Raw genomic sequence first — 21,967 nt, 5'->3', positions numbered from 1 at the left:
AAGTTATAGGATCAATATATAAGATACAAGCTCGGAACCAAAGTTGCCTTTCAAGACAAGCAACATGATATTGAAAGCTCGACGTAAGTCATGCTCACACACTGAAGAATTCGTGCACCAGAGAAGGACGAGGTAGCACAGTTAAAGATAGCAAGATCAGGATGCAGCCGATAGTCTAGGAATGACCAGATTGGGTTCAGAATTTCCCAGTAAAAATACTAGGGGTATTTGATTTGTAGAGCGGAATAATTTCACTAGTCGGTGTCCTCAGTTGACAACAACCCAAAACCCATAGATGTGATTATGACAAGGAAAGACATTACTTCAGCAATGGCAAGACATCTTCGAGATACCAGGGGGTAATACTCGAAGGTAGAACATGATAGAAGTAGAACCGGGTCATTAACCTATGACAATAGATACTGCAACCTTGCCAAAAATAGACGAGGCACTGGAATGAATTCCCATCAGATATATCAGATCAGGACAGCATGGTCGGAACCATTACTGTAAGGAATCAATTTCAAGAATACCGAAAGAATCATACGGCTGGATAATCATTTTGCAAGAAAGCTTCTGAGACGGTCTACATCATTTTCATGGGCATGAACACAAAGTTCAAGGTCGACTCCCACTTCTGTAATGCATATCATTTCATTCACCTCCCACTTTGATAAAACTGTAGTGTTGGAATTTTATTTGATAGAACACCAAAAAAGTATGAATTGTGAAAACTTTCGGGTTCTCACGGATTCAAGATGGGAATGGGCCGGGTCGGCCCACTGGGTCACTGACCCGGCCCAAAAAGTCAAGGCCAATGGGCCAGGTGGGTTGGCCTTGAATCATATATGGGTCAGTAGAGCCGGCACCGTGTGCCCCGATGGGTCAGACGGGTCGACCCATCTGTACCAATGAGGTATGAACAACATGAATGGATTTATATATATATAGCATGAATGGGTTAGTGAGGCCATTTGGTATCCCCTGTTACAGCATTTGAACCAACGAGGCACGAACATGCAGTAGTTGGTGTAATTCAGGCATTCATGACTGACACTTACGTGCATGCATATACATATAGCCTGGGCCAGTGCGCTGTCTGGCCTAATTATTTTCCAAAATGAGGCAGCTAATGGCGTGTACGTCAGTACATCTGGTGAAGATATAAGGTAGTACACGAGGATACCAAGTGTATGTAAAAAATTGCTAAATTTTGGGTCGGCCTCATGTACCCAACGGGTCAGTGAGGCCACGAAATTATGATGAAATGGGCCGGCCCGTGGCCTCACATATTGACCTTGGGGCCAGGTCCAAGGCCAGGTCCGGGTCGACCCATTCCCATCTTGATCACGGATTAGGGGAAGGCATAGGTTCAACCCATCGGGCATCTTAGTAACATATACCACAAGTTTCAAAAGTAAATACACAAGCTCGAAAGCAGAGCATGGTTGGCCAAGTAGAGGATACAATTTATCAAAGGCATTATGTAGCTGGGGAGGAACTCACAAGGTGATTGAATATGAAGGACACTGTCGGATAAAATCCAACAATGGATCGGGCGATCCACAACAGAGCTGACATGAGCATCGATACTCACTCAAAGGAATAAAGAATGCAGAGGCATCAGATTCAAGAATCACCTGATGCTTAAATAGAAAGAAATTATGGTTTCCAAAATGAAGGATCAGAAGCAGACGCTCTGATCAAGGATGGATAAGTTTAAAACACTTAGTTGGACAATCAATAAAGGTTTGAATTGCTGAGAACCAACTCATGTATGGAATGATGTCTGAGTCGGAAAGATAATTTTAAAAAGGATAACCTGATGACTGCGTGCGTACGCACATATTGAATCAATAGGATCAAAATGACTAAGACAAGGGATGTTATCGAGGACTACTAGTCATATGGAATTAACCGTAATGCAAGCAGGCAAGAATTTCAAGAATAACAGGCTGCAGAGGATTTTCAAAAAATCGAAAAGTATTCCGAAGAATTATGTGAGACACATAAACAATTGAGAAGAATGGATCCTCTATAAATGTGAGAAGAGAAACCGTAAGGGTTTTCATGCAAAATAAAACTGCAACACAGTAAACTCAAAGGATTCTCGGGACAATGGAGAATATCTTGAGGCATCTTGTAACAACAAGAGCGACAAGGAATGATCAAGAGGATAACAAGTGCATGCAGATATCCATAAGGATATATCGGTGGCAGTGAATTGCAAAGGCGATGAGCACAAGGGTCTCGAGAAAATATTGAGGGATATCCTCAAAATCTTCTGACGAAGCAGGTGATCTTCCGGAATGAGGGCCCTTCGGGAGAAATAGTTACGAGAACCTAGAGTTAGAGTTAGCAAAATCATTTAACCCGAATAGAAGAGAGATCAGAGTCCCAGAGCATAGACGAGGAGTAAAAGATCCTAATACCACCCAATGGCGACGTGGGCCCGTAAGCCGCACCGCCAAGTTAGTAAAAACTTTTTCAATGACTAGACTCAACTTCGGCCAAGGAGTTTGGAAGGGGGACTCCTATAGGAAGTCAGCTCTAATACCAACTTGTTACGCCCCCGATTCAATCGTACACTAATCATGCACGCAAATGTGTATGATCAAGACCAGGCACTCACGCGAAGATATCATAACACAACTCTAAAAGTAAAATAAGTCATACAAGCATCATAATACAAGCCAGGGGCCTCGAGGGCTCGAATACAAGTGCTCGATCATAGACGAATCAGCGGAAGCCACAATATCTGAGTACATACATAAGTTAAACAAGCTTGCCTTAAGAAGGTTAGCACAAACTGGATACAGATCGAAAGAGGCGCAGGCCTCCTGCCTGGGATCCTCCCAAACTACTCCTGGTCGTCGTCAGCGGCCTGCACGTAGTAGTAGGCACCTCCAAAGTAGTAGTCATCGTCGACGGTGGCGTCTGGATCCTGGGCTCCAACGTCTGGTTGCGGCATCCGAGAAGAAGAGGAAAACGGGGGAAAAGAGGGAGCAAAGCAACCGTGAGTACTCATCCAAAGTACTCGCAAGCAAGGAGCTACACTACATATGCATGGGTATATGTGTAAGGAGGCCATATCAGTGGACTGAACTGCAGAATGCCAGAATAAGAGGGGGATAGCTAGTCCTATCGAAGACTACGCTTCTGGCAGCCTCCGTCTTGCAGCATGTAGAAGAGAGCAGATTGAAGTCCTCCAAGTAGCATCGCATAGCATAATCCTACCCGGCGATCCTCCCCTCATCACCCTGTGGAAAAGCGATCACCGAGTTGTCTGTGGAACTTGTCTGGGTGTGTTTTATGAAGTATACGGTTCTAGTTGTCATAAGGTCAAGGTACAACTCCAAGTCGTCCTGTTACCGAAGATCACGACTATTCGAATAGATTAACTTCCCTGCAGGGGTGCACCACATAACCCAACACGCTCGATCCCATTTGGTCGGACACACTTTCCTGGGTCATGCCCGACCTCGGAAGATCAACACGTCGCAACCCCACCTAGGCACAACAGAGAGGTCAGCACGCCGGTCTAACTCCTATGGCGCAGGGGTCTGGGCCCATTGCCCATTGCACACCTGCATGTTGCGGGGGCGGTCGAAAGCAGACCTAGCCTCCCTAATACAAGAGCAGGCATTCCAGTCCAATCCGGCATGCGCCTCTCAGTCGCTGACGTCAAGAAGGCTTCAGCTGATACCACGACGTCGAGTGCCCATATCTTCCCCGCATAGTTTGTTAGTGCGTATAGGCCAGTGGCTAGACTCAGATCAAATACCAAGATCTCGTTAAGCGTGTTATTATGAAGCAACCGCGAACGCCGACCAGGGCCAGGCCCACCTCTCTCCTAGGTGGCCCCAACCTGCCCTGTCGCTCCGCCACAAAGATCCACACAGAGGGCCGTCGGGAAAGTATGTCCTTTCAGCCCCCAATTCGTGAATCAACCGTGGGTCCTCAATGAGCCGACCCGACTTTAGTCACCATCTGTATAGTATGCATGTATAATATATACCCGTGATCACCTCCCGAGTGATCACGGTCCGATAGTATAGCAAGGCAGACTGACAAGAATGTAGGGCCACAGATGATAAACTAGCATCCTATACTAAGTATTTAGGATTGCACGTAAGGTATCAACAAACATAGCAACAATGTCAGGCTATGCATCAGAATAGGATTAACGGAAAGCAGTAACATGCTACACTACTCTAATGAAGCAGTATAGAGGAGAATAGGCGATATCTGGTGATCAAGGGTGGGGCTTGCCTGGTTGCTCTGGCAAGAAGGAGGGGTCGTCAACTCTGTAGTCGATTTGGGCAGCAGCAGCGTCGGTCTCGTAGTCTACCAGAGAGAAGAGGGGGAAGAAACAATGAATACAATGCAAACAGATGCATAATGATGCATGAAATAACAAGTAACGGTGCCAGGTGTGCCCAAACGCAGTAGGAGGTGATACCGGTGAAGGGGGGAAACATCCGGGAAAGTATCCCCGGAGTTTCGCGTTTTTGGACAGATGAACGGGAGGGAAAAGTTGCGTGTTCGCTATGCTAGGGACGTGTGGCCGATGAACGGGCTGTGTATCCAGATTTGTCTCGTCGTTCTGAGCAACTTTCATGTACAAAGTTTTTCCATTCGAGCTACGGTTTATTTTACATTATTTTTCAAAGTTTTAATTCATTTTTAGAATTAACAGAATTAATTTAATAAGGAAATGCCATTATGACGTCAGGATGACATCAGGGTGATGTCAGCAGTCAACAGTCAGTTGACTTGGTCAAACTGACGCGTGGGTCCATTCTGTCATAGACTGATATCTAATTAAAAGTTACTTAGTTTAATGAGCAGGTTAAGTAAATTTAACTAGTCAACTAATCAGGATTTAATTAACTTAATTAATTTAGTTAGTTAGTTAATTAATTAATATTTGTTTTATTTTTAATTCTTTTTTTATATAACCTTTTTTTTAACGTTCCAGGGGCTGGGCCCCACATGTCATTGGGCCAGGGTCCCTTAGCGGGCACACGGTTAGCGGGCGTTGGGCGCTGCGGGCGCCCGACCCAGAGGAGGGCCGAGTGGGCGCAGATGGGCGCCGATGCAGGGGGCCGGTGGCCTGGGGCCAGCGGGGAGGGGCTGGGCGCGGTCGGCGCGTGGCCGCAGGAGGCCAAGGCCAGGCTGGGCGCGGTCGGCGCGTGGCCGTAGGAGGCCAAGGCAAGGCACGGCGCGGCCATGGGCGCGGGCGGGCACGGCGGGATTAGGGAAGCGGGAGGGCAGCCCGCAGGGTGCACGCGAGGTAGGGGCGCGGCCTGGTGCGCGTGCAGAGGCACGCTGGGCGGGGCGAGGTCGCGGTGAGCGCGAGCACTGGGCCAGGCGAACACAGGAACGGGTGCGCGGGCGCGTGAGGGAAAGAGGAGGAGAGGCCGGGGCCTCACCGCGGGTCGTAGGGACTAGGCAGCGGCGGGACGGCGTGCGTTAAGGTCGGAGGGGGTCGAGGCGGCCCAGCGAGGAGGAGACGAGGAGGAGGATGGTGAAGCGGCGATGGGGTCGACGACGAGGAGGACGTCGAGGCGGCGACAGGGTCGACGACGAGGTGGCCGAGGCAGGGGCGCTCTGGGTGGCGTCGGCGTGATGACGACGGGGATGAGCGCGGGTGCTCGATCCCGATCTAGTCGGGGGAGGAGAAGGGATTGGGGGGGGGGGGAAGTGGGGTTGACCGGCTAGGGTTTCAGGGTAGTGGGTGTATAGGTGCAGCTGGTGGGATGGCCTGGTGGTCTGGTGGCCTGCTGGGCCGTGGCCCAGTGGGCCAGGGTTTTTTTGACTTCGTTTTATTTCCTTTCTTTCTATTTATTCTTTCCTATTTTATTTTAGTTGCATTTTATCTTAGTTTTAGTAAAAATTATCACTAACACCTAAATTATTGGTACTTTTAAAGAAACTACTGCCACATTAATCCTTATCCCAACTAAAATAGTTTAATAATTTATAAAATTCAAAAGGCATTTATTTTATTATTTAACCTACTGTTTTAATTATTTTGAACACTTAATCATTTTATTAAATTTATGTTTCTCCATCATTATTACCCAGGATTTATTTAACACATTTACAACATTTTAGTTTTCACTTTTGAAAACTTTAACTGTTCGACTTGATCTTAAATTTGAATTTGGATCAGTTCTAAACTAACACGGGATTAGCAACAGTAATCGTGGTGACGTGGCATCATTACCAGAGGGTTACTGTAGCTTGATTACCCGGGCGTCACAGGAGCGGTGGGAACAGTGCGTCTGAACGGTGACAGGAGAGTGGGGGGCGTGTAATGAGACATCGCCTCCGTCTCCCGTGCTACCCGAGGCGTGCAACTGACTCGCACGCGTGGCCGCGCCCGGCCAGGCCCGCGAGAAACTGCCGATTTGGCAGTTTCCGCCGGGCCAGGCTGCGGGCTGCTTTAAGGTCCGTGCGGGCCTCAAACCGCATGCAGCCCAGGCAACCAAACAAATCACGCACATCCCACGCGGGCCTGGTTGGGCTGCATGCGGGCAACCAAACACGTCCCTAGTGTATGCAACCAAACATCATGCATATGCATCATCCCAGCCAAAGCAGATCACCAAACACCAAACAAAAAATGCTTCCCTAAAGTAACCAACTTATACGCACCCTACCAAATAATGTGCACAACATGATTTTTACCCTGTATATGTTCAACCAGGCCCAACTGGGTCACAGATGCAATGAGGCAAAAAATGATGCAGGTAACCAAACAGGCCTAAGGTGTACACACGACTATATACGTCCTCCTCATGGGGCATTCTTTGCGCTCACGCTCTCCGATGACAGGCGGCAGCGACTGATCTACCCTACCCCCAAGTCCGAGACCTCCCTCTCCTTTCATCTGCAGCTTCAGCGATGGGAGGGGGCGGGGACTCCATAGCTTCAATCCAGTGTGGTAGGGTTAGGAATAAATTTACTTTTTTTATCTTGGTTCCACAGTGGTGGAACGACGGTGTCGCCGTCGGCATGGAATAAGGTTTCCCTCCCCACCATCGTTTTGGTGACGTTTCTTCGCATTGCCCGGAGACATGTGAAAGATGATGTGTCCCTAGATCTGGTTCTTCGGGTCTGATGTTTTCTACTGCAGGGTTGTCCCAGTCGAGCTATCATGTGGAGTGGATAACATGGTTGTACGTCTTGGTCCTCCACCTCCAGTTCAGATCGATGGAGGTTGGCTAGCCTTGGCTTTGTTGAGGAGCGTGTGCGAGTAGTGTTCCCCAACTTCGCCTGTGGGAACCGAGCAGTTGTAGGTCCTCTCAGACGTTTTGTACTCAGGGGCAACCATTTTCCTATGCAGATTGCGCCGGTAAGTATCTTCTGGTCTAAATCGACGACTTTCCAGCCGTTGCTTCTAGAAGCTCTTGAGTGTAAACATGTTTGCTTCACTGAGACGGAGGCCGAGAGACGGCAACGAGCTTTGCCCACTATGGGTCGCCGGTGGATGTAGGATAAAGAAGACTCTAACACCCCAAGAATTTGGATTTGTTTTTCAATTCTACAAAAGTGTATTTATAAGGATTCGTACTACTTGATATATGGCCTTTGTTCGCCAAAAATATTTTACACAAGACTACTAGCGTGGCTTACAGTTTTTCCAAATAGAATTCTTCAGTTTATGGTTATGATTATGCTATGTTTGAATCAAGATAAAGAAAACAGCGGACTACCAGCCTAACATCCGCAAGTCCCAACCCTATCAGCAAGAAAGATAGGCGGCGAACAAATAAGAGAGGAGAGGAAATAGAACTCACATCAATAGCTGATGATTTTGTTTTCCAGAAACCAACTATTGTACTTTCATGAACGGAGCCTCTTTATTTTGACACTGACGCAAGTGCTGCAAGATGCAAACCTACTGGCCTTTCTAAGGGAATGCAAATGAATGGAATCAGACTTATGGCACCATTGTTGGCATCAAGTCCGCGTACACACTTTAGCATAACACTTTCAGTTCCTCATACTGCCCCAGATGCTGCGAAAGATGAAGCTATCACTTCCATTTCCTCGATATCGTCCCACATGCCGTTTTATGTCCAAACAAAATAGCATAGAAACCACTAGTTTGGGGAGACCAACCAAAGATATAAGCACAAAGGTGAGCAATTAAAGAACAATACATAGATTAAGAACAAGCAAAATAAAGTCAATGCATAATGTATTTCCATCCACAATTGACAGCAACAAGAAAAGGATTGGCACCACATCCACATGGTCACAATGTATGCCAAGGCATAATGTATGCCATGGTTGAGAAGCTCCGACCAATGAGTTATAGCAACACAGGAAAAATAACAAAAGAACATTATATGTTACACTTAGAATCACTTTTTGCTGACAAAAAAACCAGCTCACTCTCATCAAGCCAAAGCCTCTTGCGGACACATCGCATTCCGTTCTTCGCATCTACCAGTGAAACAAGCGCTGCACAATACCGAAAGGCAGTATTAACTTCAACACAGTAATATCAATTTTTTAGTGAGAAATCGTACATTTTTATAAAAAGATTGACCACAATTGAGAAGTTCCGTCAGCTAGTAATGGTCAAAACTACAGTGAAGAAGGATGCATTTTTGTTTTGCCATGCGTTTTTTGGTTACCTTGGCTTTCTTCTTCTTTTTCTTTTCAATGTATTCCATGATCTCCTGTTGCCGCTCAAGAGTTTCCTGCAAAGCCTGCATAAACACATGAAAGCATGTTTTAAGGCGAAGTAACACATGATGGTAATGGAATTAACATGACAATACAGAAGCCTCGGTATTGTGCACTAAGAAATTGCTTTTCACCAAGGTGGAAAAGACGTTACCTTGTTGGTCCGTGCAAGTTCCTCTTCCAATGCAGCGACACGGCTGGTTGCAGCCTTCAGCAGCTCCTCCTTATCCGCCGGCATTTCTGCTTGCTTTGCAAGGAGCGCAATGATCTTCTCCTCAAGATCAGCAAAGCGCTTTGCGGAGACAGTGTATTCGGCCTCGGCCAACATCTTGGATTGCTGCTGCGCCTGAGTTTTCGGTGTGCTTTGGGCTCCTATGGCAGCACCAATCACCTTCCTGGGCATGTTACGGCTCAGACGGAGCATCGTCGCAATGCTCATCACAAGGGCCATGATGCCGCCCATCATTGGTGGATTGGATGCATTAGAGGCGTTTGCCACAGCTGGTGAAGAGGGTCAGTATGTCAGTGGAATGGTACACGGAGTAGCAGTGCTGTGTCAAAAGATTTCCAGGGTGGAGAGGTGGTATTAACCTTTAGTGAGGGCAAGATTATCATCTGTTAACCCATGGCTCTTGCATATGGCATCTATGGCCTTCTCAACCATTGGAACATCACAGGAATATGGTGATCCTGGGTTCTGACATTTTTTTATAACAATTGTAAGTGAAGTTTGAGTATGTACATCATACGTGATAAATTTATCCGAGTATTAAGTCTAGGACAAGTTTGTGCCTTAATCTCCCTATTATATACTCCCTCCGTTCCAAAATAGATGACTCAACTTTGTACTAAAGTTAGTACAAAGTTGGGTCATCTATTTTGGAGCGGAGGGAGTAACTAACATATCAGCAACAAGTCAACTGTTAGGAATAAGTAATATAATTTTCCTTGAGAGATGGAACTAGAGCAGCCACCTAAGTTTGAATACTGAGCCTAGAGAGTTATACTTCTAGTTTAATTCACGAGAGACGAGGGACTTTATTATTTGCATGGTTTGACACTAAAAAATAACTGATAGTTCTCAAATCAGTGAAGAAACATGACTTACAGGAAACAATGCAGGAAGAAGCTCCTCATGAACAGGCGACAGTTGGGGATGCTCAATTTGGGCACGTGCGGGGTTCCTCCATTCATCTTGTCCATTCAAAGGATCTTGCTTCTTCATTTTACAAAAATCAAAATCTGATGCATAAGTACTATTTTCGAATGGATTGAAAAATATGTTAATGTGACTATGTCTTTGTGAAAGAATATCTTGTTTTCACTACCTTCGTGTAAACGGTGTTATCTGCACAGATCATTTTCTCCCCGGCATCAAGAGATTCCAGATTGAGCTTTCCACACCTCCCGGCACCACTTTGAACCATCTTCACATCAAAGTATTTAAAAAACACGAAGTTAGTTCCTTGTCCTTTGTAATTTGATGCTCTATTCTAGGATAACATGTGAGGCCAAAGGATCAGATTGGAGTTTACCTTCATGACTTCAGGATTCTTCCATGGTCCTTTGTCAGCCGTCATGCAGCCACCTTGGCACTGGCAGGTTCCACCAAAAAACTCTGGCAGCTCACTGGATAACAGAAATATATGCGCAATTATTGTACTATTATAAGTAGCTTATGAGTTTAATAATGTTGATAAACCATAAATAAAAATTAAAGCTTTACTTCTCACCTGGCATCGATCACCTCGAGAAGCTTACTCTGGTACTTGTTACCCAATACCTAAAGAAATGCACAGTTCAGGAAACAGTCCTTTTACTGAACACAAGAATAAATAGAATCATAGCTACAGAACAAAATTAACAGAGACAGAAACTTGCATGTATCTTTGCGGTGGTCTTTGGGTCAAGGAAGCTCTTAATTGTGCCCCATAGAAGTCGGAACCCTTGGCCTGCATTGATGATGAACATCCGGCACAGCGTCTGGTACAAGAAATGTATAACCAACGCAATAAGCACTTGCTAGACAAAATCCAGCCCAAACTAGTCATGAAAGCGTGATGAATTGTCTGTCATCCGTTTTGGATTACCTCTGGGTAGTTATCACCATCAATCTTCTGAAGCTGACCGATGAGATCCCTTGCAGCTTTGCTAAATTGTTTCATCCCCTGAAAATGTGATTCATCTCAATAAGCCATAGCGAAACTGCAAAAGTCGGACTAATCCATGGACTTTTTAGATACATACGACTCCTTGCACATCAAGGATGGTAGTGCTCTGATCAATGTGGCGCTTGGCAGCTACTGAGCAAGCTGGAAACTTATCAGCAAAGTTCTTCTCAAACTCCTTGACATGGTTCTTGACGAAACGTTCCATTGTGGTAACCTGCATCAGCTTATTGACATCGATCTGTCCGAGCCGTTCAATGTAGACGGGCCTTCCTTCCTTGTCCACTCCATGGTAGCCTTGAGGGTAGCATTCTGCAACCTTATCAGCTTCTTCAAATTCGAAACCCTGACAAGAGATTTAGGATAAAAATGTGAGATATTTTATCTTTCAGTCTAAATGGGATTAATCAAAATAAAGTTTTAATATCACAAACTGAATAGTAGCTATAATGACCTCAAGAAGGGTATCTGTGCCGAACTCCTTTCTCCACTGCAGCATATCAGCCCACATTTGCTTTGACTTCTCAACATCAAACTTTCGTGCCTTCAAAAACCTACACCATCACAACATTCAGTAATGCTGTTCCAAATGAAAAAATGCAGTTATATAACATGATGTGCCATTATATCGGATAAAATACCTAAGCATCATGTGGTAGTCATCGTGCTGCGACGGTAGAAGCTCTTCGAGCACAAGAAGCTGGCGGAAGGCATCCACAGCCTGCACCTCCTCAGGGTCGCGCTCGTCCTCAATTGAAATGGACATCACCTTGCTGCTCCTCCTCCCCTTCTTCATGGAATGCCTCAGTTTTTGTGAGGCGGTCATCGCCTTTTTCTTGAGAGACACGATCATTGCTTTCTTTTCGTCTTCTGAGTATTCCACATTGGATTTCCTCTTCTCTTCATAATGTGTATCTAAGGCTGCTAGCAGTCATATACATTAGTTGATTCTGTGTAGTTTCATAGAATAAATTCGGTTTTGAAGAATCATGTTGCTTTTCCATGACTGAGAGTAGAAAGCATAAACTAATATGCCACAAGAAATAAGAAGAGGACATACACTAAGGACAGATAAAATTATTATCATGTTATAATATTGCACTTTATTCAACATGAAAATGCTTATAACAGTGATGTGTATTCTCACCAGAGCTTAGATGGTGCTCGGGAGGTCCTGACAGGACTTCTGCCATGTCTGGTATGCCCTATCTGGACCTGATCAGATATGATAGCTTTGGTTAAATATTTATGCACAATAATAGTTGCAGGACAGAGGCTTAGTCGGTACACATAACAAAAAGTACGGAACAATAATTTTCTGCGTCCTGATGCAATGTCAATATAAAACAAAAATCATTAACTAGAATGTTCCCCAATTTAAACTAGAATGTGTTGTGCGATAAAAATAATAATTAATCCGTGTCCCTGCTTCTCCTTAAACGGCAATGTCACCATGCTCTTTAAAATGGTAATAAATGGAGAAAATAATTAAGGTTGGTATAGGCATCCCTGTGAACAGTGTTCTCTAGCTGTTACAAGGACCCAATCAAAACAAACACTAATAAGGATGAGCCATCAGCGGGCTCCTTCATCTGACAAAAAATCCCCACATTTCAAAATTCATGCATGAAAATGATTTTAAGTCACCAACTGGCCTGATATTTGCAGAACTCTTTGTGGGGTCTGAAAAGAAAATTAAAAGTGGGGAAGGAGATGACGTGATCCCAAATACAGACATGCGCACACAAATTTTCGGCAATGCACGAGACGGTTCTAATCAGAAGCATAAACGCAGGAACAATAAAGGCACAGAAATCCAGACCAAACTGCAGGTATATTTATCGTCAATTCCACCCTTGAAACCACTACCTAGCAAATATTACAAACTGCGGCAACACTCGGATGCAATCTGATCGCCACATACCAAAGAGGGATAGAAAGAAACGAAGAACCGAAGCAGAAGAACAAGTTCCTAATTGATTTCCGCTCGAAAGGATAACAGAACACGGGCATGCTTACCTCCGGGCGGGAGGCTGCAGGAGGAGAGGGGATGGGAGGGGAGGGAGATGGAGAGGGGGAATGGAGGGGAAGGGGATGGGCGTTAAGAATAGGCTTTGGTGGGTGGTGGCGGGAACTCGCCGCGAGGAGCGCACGCCAATTAGGAGAGGGCCGCACGATGGCAGGAGGAGGAAGCCGGCGACGGGTGCTGTTGACGAAGGACGGGGCATGCTCAAGCTGTCAAATCATTTTTTTTTAATTATTATCCGCTCTGGAGTCCTCCAATTAGAATTAGAAGTAGTAGTACGTTCTAAAAAACGAGGGGCATGGGTACAACTGAATCAGGGCATGTCCAACATTAACCCCAACAAAACGGACAATGATGTGGGAGTCGGTGATAAAACCTTGTCTTTTAAAGTCTGTCAATGTTTTTTTAAGTCTGCGAACTCAAAATAATAGCATATCAAATTCTGAATGACTAAGATATTTAAATGCAACAAGAGTTCTAATTTAAATATCATAATCAATATAAGTTTTCAAATATAATAGTTAAATTTCTTTTTTCGCAGAAAGAACTTTCGATCTATTCTTCAAATACCATGGTAGTACAAAAAACATGAACAACAACAACAACAACAACAACACAACAACAACAACAACAACAACAACAACAACAACAACAACAACAACAACAACAACAACAACAAAGTCTTTAGTCCCAAACAAGTTCGGGTAGGCTAGAGGTGAAACCCATAAGATCTCGCGACCAACTCATGGCTCTGGCACATGTATTACAAGCTTCCACGCATCCCTGTCCATAACTAGTTCTTTGGTGATACTCCAATCCTTCAGGTCTCTCTTAACGGACTCCTTCCATGTCAAATTCGGTCTACCCCGACCTCTTTTGACATTCTCCGCACGCTTTAGCCGTCCGCTATGCACTGGAGCTTCTGAAGGCCTGCGCTGAATATGCCCAAACCATCTCAGACGGTGTTGGATAAGCTTCTCTTCAATTGGTGCTACCCCAACTCTATCTCGTATATCATCATTTCGGATTCTATCCTTCCTCGTGTGGCCACACATCTATCTCAACATACGCATCTCCGCCACATCTAATTGTTGAACATGTCACTTTTTAGTCGGCCAACACTCAGCGCCATACAACATTGCGGGTCGAACAGCCGTCCTATAGAACTTGCCTTTTAGCTTTTGTGGCACTCTTTTTTCATAGAGAATGCCAGAAGGTTGGCGCCACTTCATCCATTCGGCTTTGATTCGATGGTTCACATCTTCATCAATACCCCCATCCTCCTGCATCATTGACCCCAAATATAGAAAAGTGTCCTTCTTAGGTAGCACCTGCCCATCAAGGCTAACCTCCTCCTCCTCACACCTAGTAGTACTGAAACCGCATATCGTGTACTCGATTTTAGTTCTACTAAGCCTAAACCCTTTCGATTCCAAGGTTTGTCTCTATATCTCTAACTTCCTATTTACCCCCATGTAAGTATCATCAACTAGCACCACATCATCCGCAAAGAGCATACACCATGGGATATATCCTTGTATATCCCTTGTGACCTCATCCATCACCAAGGAAAACAGATAATTAAGGGCTCAAAGCTGACCCCTGATGTAGTCCTATCTTAATCGGGAAGTCATTAGTGTCGACACCACTTGTCACAACATTATCGTACATGTCCTTGATGAGGGTAATGTACTTTGCTGTGACTTTGTGTTTCTCCAAGGCCCACCAGATGACATCCCGCGGTATCTTATCATATGCCTTCTCCAAGTCAATGAACACCATATGCAAGTCCTTCTTTTGCTCCCCGTATCTCTCCATAAGTTGTCGTACCAAGAAAATGGCTTCGTCGACCTCCCAGGCATGAAACTAAACTGATTTTTAGTCACACATGTCATTCTTCTTTGGCGGTGCTCAATGACTCTCCACTACTGTAGGATGCTGCTAACGTGACACTACGATCAGAGACCCTTTGACGAAATTGTATGCGATGCAATAATCGCAAACGGTGGTGTAAAAAACCCGTCAAAAAGGTGAAAAACATTTGCGATGATGGATGCATCAAACACGGTTCAGATTTTAGTTGCATGTGCGATGCACGACATACGGTTCAGTTCAATGAACTGTTTGCGATGAGGAAGAAGAATAGAAATGGGCAGCCAGATGAAGGCGTGTGCGATATACGGCATACAATTCAATTGGATTAACTATTTGTGATGAGGCGGAACAACAGAAACGGACAACTAGATAAAGCTGTGTGATTGAGGGCATACATTTCATAAGGATTAACTGTTTGTGATTAGGCAACAAAACAGAAACGACCAGCCAGATCAAAGGTGTGTACGATTGATGGCATACACTTCACACCGATGAACTGTTTGCGATTAACCACAACAAATAGAAACAGTTAGATAGATCAACGTGTGTGCGCTAGACGAGTACACATTTTAATTAAAAGAAGCGTAAGCGATGGTAATAACGAGCGCGCATAGTTCTTGGAACAAGACGTGTGCTGACATTACCTATTGCGGTGCACCAAACGCCACGTACGCGGCCGAGAAAGCGTGCCCACGTTACGCGGTCCAAGAATAGTGTCGCACTTAGGAATTATAGAACCGTCAATAAATTTTGAGCCTGCATCCCGTCACCTTTCAAATTGCAAACCTGTTCACACCGATCAAAACCTAAACGGTTTCCCACTTAGGAGCGTATTAGTACTTGGTTATAAATACTACTACTCCAAGATGACTGCACATTCCTCCTCAACTCCTCATCCACAAAAAACAAACAAGTCATTCATCATCGTTCCCTTCCGTCTGCCATGGCCAGCATGAGTTCTGGGTCAAGAGATTGCTACCAGGGAGAGGCGAGCATGGAAGCGGAAGCACGAGAGATGTCCCGCCTCGCCACAAAAGCAGCCGACATGTCCCGCCGCACGGTCCTAGCAACACAGAGGTCCCGCCGCATCGCCGAAGCAGCACGGAGGTCCCGCCGCGCTATCGATGCAGCGGGCTGGTGCGGCCGCGCCGCGAAAGCAGCAGAGATGTCCGGGCGCGCCGCGGAAGCAGCAGAGATGTCCTCCCGCGCCGCGGCGGCTTGGGAAAATGTCTCGCGGGCAGGCGAGGACTCTTACAGACGCATGCATGCGATCGTCCATAGCCAGATGGATCAGATCTCTGGCTAGGCGAGGTTGCATGACGACATGGAAGCCTCGTTTTAATAGGCTACTGGCGTCATCCGGCAACTAAGGGAGAGTAATGAGAAGCTCCAGGCCGAGCGCGACCTGCTGAGGGCGAAGATCGTCGGAAGCGCGGAGCAGCAGGAGGAGACCAGTGCCTTGTTGAAGAGGACCAGCATTATCGCCGAGAAACTTATGGACGAGAATGTTGTGCTGTGCATGAAGCGCAAAAGGCTGGTGGAGGAATCCGTGGATGCTCTCAAGCAGCATATTGAGGACAGGAAAGAGCTTATCGCCGCTCGCCGTGGAGACTAGTTCATGCAGCGTGCAGCAATGCATCAAGAAAGTAGAGATCAGCAAGCCAGATCGTTGTCTTCCTTCTTCTTTTGCCCTTGTGTATTTCGGGCGTTGCTGCATGTGGTTTTTTTAATTATGTTCCTACATATGTAAGACAATTATTATCCACTGTCATCGTCCTATATTCATCATGCTTGCTATAAGTCGTAGTAAATGCTATATAGGTCCGTCAGATCTTACATCAAGATCCGTGCAAAACTTTCTTTTCAGATTTTTATTTTTCTCTCTTAAATCTCAGTCTAGTGAGACATACCCACGCCGTGAAACAGGGGCTCGGGCACCATTAATGGAGATGTTGGGAGGAAGGTGCGCGGCGGATAGAGGTCAAGGGGCTCTCCCCCCGATGATCATGCGCAGGGGTCTGATCGCACGCCTCCTGTACTCAAATAGCTATCCTGCACGGCACCTCCTAGCCAATAAAAAGAGGGACGCATGGCAGCATGTAATTGGTAAGTAGAACGCCCACGATTTCAATAATAGTTGTGTTTCTGGTTTGTAACGTGACAACACTTGTTCCAAAATGACTTTGTTGATTTTTAATGTGTGCGCCTTCGCAAATCGGACAAAAAAATTACCACAACATGTTGGTGCCATGTCATGATACGATGCCAAGTTTCATGATTTTCAGGCATGTTTTGGATTTACAGGAATTAAAAAATGAAGTTTCTCAATCTTTCCGGCCGAGCCATGACGCCCAGATGTTTAAATTTCATTCTCATTTCTTGCATGGGACCCAGAAAATCACCCAAGGACACACATGTGATTTTTTAACCAACTTTGGTGCACTCGAGCATGTGCTTGTAGTTCTTTCAATTATGCACATTCAATGCTCAGAAATTCAATTAATGTATAAAGAAGGTCAAACGAACCCGGAATAATTCTAAAATTTAGCATGATACTTCTATTTGGTCTAATCTGCCTGTGTAAACAAATTATGGCGGGAGAAGGCAATGTATGTATGTCGTTTCGCACATGGAGGTGACACGTTCCCTCTCTGAACCACGAGTCTTCTTGAGAGAAGCTCTGGTTTGCAAGAAGCTTATACCAAAGCTTGTCCCAATTTGTCCAAATAATTTACCGCAACATGTTGGTGCCATGTCATGACACCATGTCAAGTTTCATGATTTTCAGGCGTGTTTCGAATTTACATGAATTAAAAAACCAAGTTTATCAATCTTTCCGGCCGAGCAACAATGCCTAGATGTTTGAATTTCATTCTCATTCCTTGCATGGGACCTAGAAATTCACCCAAGGACACACATGTGATTTTTCAACCAACTTTGGTGCACTGGAGCATGTGCTTGTAGTTCAAATCTCAATTATGCACATTAAATCCCCAGAAATTCAATTAATGTATAAAAAGGGCCAAACGAACCCGGAATAATTCCAAAATTTAGCACTATACTTCTATTTGTTCTAATCTGCCTGTGTAAACAAATTAAGGCGGGAGAAGGCAGTGTACGTATGTCATTTCGCACACGGAGGTGACACGTTCCCTCTCGGAACCACGAGCCTTCTTGAGAAAAAGCTCCGGTTTGCAAGAAGCTTATACCAAAGCTTGTCCCAATTTGGCCAAAAATATTACCGCAACATGTTGGTGCCATGTCATGATACCATGCCAAGTTTCATGATTTTCAGGCGTGTTTCGAGTTTACATGAATTGAAAACCAAGTTTCTCAATCTTTCCGGCTGAGCCACGACGCCCAGATGTTTTAATTTGATTCCCATTTCTTGCATGGGACCTAGAAATTCACCCAAGGACACACATGTGATTTTTCAACCAACTTTGGTGCATTGGAGCATGTGTGCTTGTAGTTCAAATTTGAATTATGCACATTGAATGCCCGGAAATTCAATTAATGTATAAAAAAGTCCAAATGAACCCGAAACAATTCCAAAATTTAGCATGATACTTCTATTTGGTCTAATCTTCCCGTGTAAAAAAATTAAGGCGGGAGAAGGCAGTGTACGTATGTCGTTTCGCACACAGAGGTGACACGTTCCCTCTCTGAACCACGAGTCTTCTTGAGAGAAGCTCTGGTTTGCAAGAAGCTTATACCAAAGCTTGTCCTAATTGGGCCAAAAAATTTATCGCAACATGTTGGTGCCATGTCATGACACCATGCGAAGTTTCATGATTTTTCGGTGTGTTTTGGATTTACATGAATTAAAAAACCAAGTTTCTCAATCTTTCCCGCCGAGCCACGACGCCCATATGTTTCAATTTGATTCCCATTTCATGCATGAGACCTAGAAATTCACCTAAGGACACACATGTGATTTTTCAACCAACTTGGGTGCACTAGAGCATGTGCTTGTAGTTCAAATTTGAATTATGCACATTAAATGACCAGAAATTCAATTAGTGTATAAAAAAGGCCAAACGAACCCGGAATAATTCCAAAATTTAGCACGATACTTCTATTTGATCTAACATGCCTGTGTAAAAAAATTAAGGCGGGAGAAGGCAGTGTACGTATGTCGTTTCACACACGGATGTGACACGTTCCTCTCGGAACCACGAGCCTTCTTAAGAGAAGCTCCGGTTCGCAAGAAGCTTATACTAAAGCTTGTCCCAATTCGGCCGAAAAATTTACCGCAACATGCTGGTGCCATGTCATGACACCATGCCAAGTTTTGTGATCTTTAGTCGTGTTTTGGATTTACATCAATTAAAAAGCCAAGTTTCTCAATCTTTTCGGCCGAGCCACGACACCCAGATGTTTGAATTTCATTCTCATTTCTTGCATGCAACCTAGAAATTCACGCAAGGACGCACTTGTGATTTTTCAACCAACTTTGGTGCATTGGAGCATGTGCTTGTAGTTCAAATTTCAATTATGCATATTAAATGACTAGAAATTCAATTAATGTATAAGAAAGTCCAAATGAACCCGGAATAATTCCAAATTTTAACACGACACTCATATAGTTCTATGCTGCCTCTGTAAAAAAATAAGGGTGGGGGAGGCAACGTATATCGTTTCGAACACAAAGGTGACACGTCCCCCCTCGAGAACCACGAGTCTTCTCAAGAGAAGCTCCGGTTTGCAAGAAGCTTATACCAAAAACTTGTCCAAATGCGACCAATTTTTTTACCACAACATGTTGGTGCCATCAAATGACACCATGCCAAGTTTCATGATTTTCAAGCGAGTTTCGAATTTCCAGGAATTTAAAAACCAAGTTTCTCAATGTTCCCGACCGAGCCACAACGCCCAGATGTTTGAATTTCATTCCCATTTCTTGCATGGGAACTATAAATTCACCCAAAGACACACATGTAATTTTTCAACAAACTTTGCGCCACTAGAGCATGTGCTTGTAGTTCAAATTTGAATTATGCACATTAAATGCCGAGAAACTCAATTAATCCATAAAAATGCCAAACAAACCCGAAATAATTCTAAATTTAAATATGACACTCATGTAGTTGCATGTTCACTGTACATAAATGTTCTGCCAATTAAAACACCATCCTTTCCCTCCGTAACACCATTTTGTCTTGCAAAACATAATGACAAAATCAGGTATACCACAAACAGTTTACTAGAAAGAATCGTGTGGGATGCGATGTAAAATATCTTGGCGCACTGTCTTGTTTGGCTTACACAGGAAGCGTCGTCGTCTACAGTCCACCGCCCCCGCTTGAACCACACTTGCACGCCAGTTTCTCGCGGCACCGAGCGATTTTTTTTGCCACCACAGAAATATCTACCTTCCCGCCCGCTCCCTCCCACCAAAAGCCACATTTCCACTATTCCTCCTTGCTTTCCAAGTTCAAACCATCACTGCTGCTTACTGGCAGCTCAGCCTCCTCCCCGGCGACCCTTCTTCTTGCAGCGCCGCCTCCCCGCCGGCTACCCTTCTTCTTGCAGCGCCGCCTCCTCGCCGGCGACCCTTCTTCTTGCAGCGCCACCTCACCGGCGACCCTTCTTCTTGCTGCGCGGCCTCCTCACAGCCGACCCTTTTTCTTGCTACGCGGCCTCGTCGATATGGTCAGGTAATCCACACCCCACCGGCACCATCCTCCTCCTTTTCCGTCCCACATGCCCCAACCGACGGCGACACACCTTCTGCTGAAATCACTGTCCCCCTCCTTTAATTAAGCGCCGCCCACAACCATTTTGCACGCAGTATAACGTGGAGCTCAGTAGCATCTGGAAGCGGAGAAGCAAATCGCGGCCGCACACGCGCACGAGGTTGCTATGGCTACCATGCGTGCCGACCGACAAATCTTGGAGGAGCACCTTGTCTTCGAGGCCACCGTCAACACCGCCACGCGGTTGTCTACTTTAAAATATAGTTCATGCTGTTTTCTCGAGGCCACCGCCAATGCCTTCTAGTGATTTGTCCTCTGTAATGTTAATATGCAATCTAATGTTCAATTTACAGTTTGGTCCTCTGAAATATAATGTTCAGTTAACACTTTGGTCCTCTGAAATGTAATGTTCAGTTAACAACTTGGTCCAACAATTGCTACATTTCCTAATAGTTCTCTCAATCATTCTTTGTTTTGTTAACTGTCTTATCTTCTAGTACATGTTTCTATTATGCAATGTCGTGCTTAGTTAACTATTTTGGTTCATTTGGTCTGCTGCCCATTTAACTGTTTGGTTCAGTTCTGCAATTTTATTTCCATTTGCTATTGGTACAGTTTTGTATTGTTACGCATGTGAAATAAATCAAATTTGGCTGTACTCAATACATATTCTACTAATAGTATGACAACTCTTAGTTAACCTGATCAAGATCTTCCTTATGTGTGTTATAGGGAAACAATGGGAGACACTGCGGTTTACCATCGAGGTTTGTTCAAGCATGGTCCATTGGCTAATAGCACATTATTGTGTAGTTGCAGGAATCATTCTAATATTTAGGTTTCTTACAATTTGGTCTTGCACATGTAGGTCTTGCTATCAGAGGGTTAGACCAACTGTTCGACCCATTTTGCATACGGTGAAATGAGATATCCATGAATATCAGTCAAGTTAAGAAACTCAGAAAGATTGTTAGGATGAAGAAACTTGCGAAGAATAACAACAAGATCTTTGTTTGCACAATGAAGAAGACATCAGTCAACTATAGGATGGTACTAACTCTTTTACCTTGTTTTTACCCCTTGCGCCATTGCTACGTCTTGAGCTTGCATTGGTTTTCCTTAAAGAGGAAAGGGTGATGCAACACAGTGGCGTAAGTATTTCCCTCAGTTTTTGAGAACCAAGGTATCAATCCAGTAGGAGGATCCTCACAAGTCCCACACACCTACACAAACAAACAAAGAACTCGCAACCAACACAATAAAGGGGTTGTCAATCCCTTCACGGCCACTTGCGAAAGTGAGATCTGATAGAGATAGTATGATAAGATAAATATATTTTTGATATTTTATAATATAGATTGGAAAAGTAAAGATGCAAATAAAAGTAGATTGAAAGCTTATATGATAAGAGATAGACCCGGGGGCCATAGGTTTCACTAGTGGCTTCTCTCAAGATAGCATAAGTATTACGGTGGGTGAACAAATTACTGTCG

The 21,967-nt window shown here is 44.7% G+C and overlaps 1 protein-coding gene across 2 annotated transcripts; it reads right to left on the bottom strand.

The window, feature by feature from the left end:
- Positions 1-8,195: 8,195 nt before the first annotated feature.
- Positions 8,196-13,098, bottom strand: LOC123045751 (phosphatidylinositol/phosphatidylcholine transfer protein SFH3). Of its 2 annotated transcripts, none has more exons than XM_044468925.1 (15): positions 12,894-13,098; positions 12,022-12,089; positions 11,516-11,798; positions 11,329-11,428; positions 10,954-11,220; positions 10,797-10,874; positions 10,588-10,689; positions 10,440-10,489; positions 10,242-10,335; positions 10,035-10,133; positions 9,815-9,925; positions 9,298-9,403; positions 8,861-9,207; positions 8,655-8,729; positions 8,196-8,478 (listed from the first exon to the last, which is right to left on the bottom strand). In XM_044468925.1, exons 2-15 carry the CDS (start codon positions 12,065-12,067, stop codon positions 8,461-8,463), a joined length of 1,776 nt encoding a protein of 591 aa, XP_044324860.1. In that variant the 5' UTR covers positions 12,068-12,089; positions 12,894-13,098; the 3' UTR covers positions 8,196-8,460. The 2 variants fall into 2 exon arrangements, with proteins under 2 accessions (XP_044324860.1, XP_044324861.1); XM_044468926.1 differs by having other exon boundaries at positions 11,516-11,795; positions 12,894-13,083.
- Between the last annotated feature and the right edge of the window lie 8,869 nt (positions 13,099-21,967).

This window comes from Triticum aestivum, chromosome 2B (assembly GCF_018294505.1).
Source record: "Triticum aestivum cultivar Chinese Spring chromosome 2B, IWGSC CS RefSeq v2.1, whole genome shotgun sequence".
NCBI classification, from domain to species: Eukaryota; Viridiplantae; Streptophyta; class Magnoliopsida; order Poales; family Poaceae; genus Triticum; species Triticum aestivum.
The sequence above is the reverse complement of the archived record's forward strand: the minus strand, read 5'-3'. Positions and strand labels throughout refer to the sequence as shown.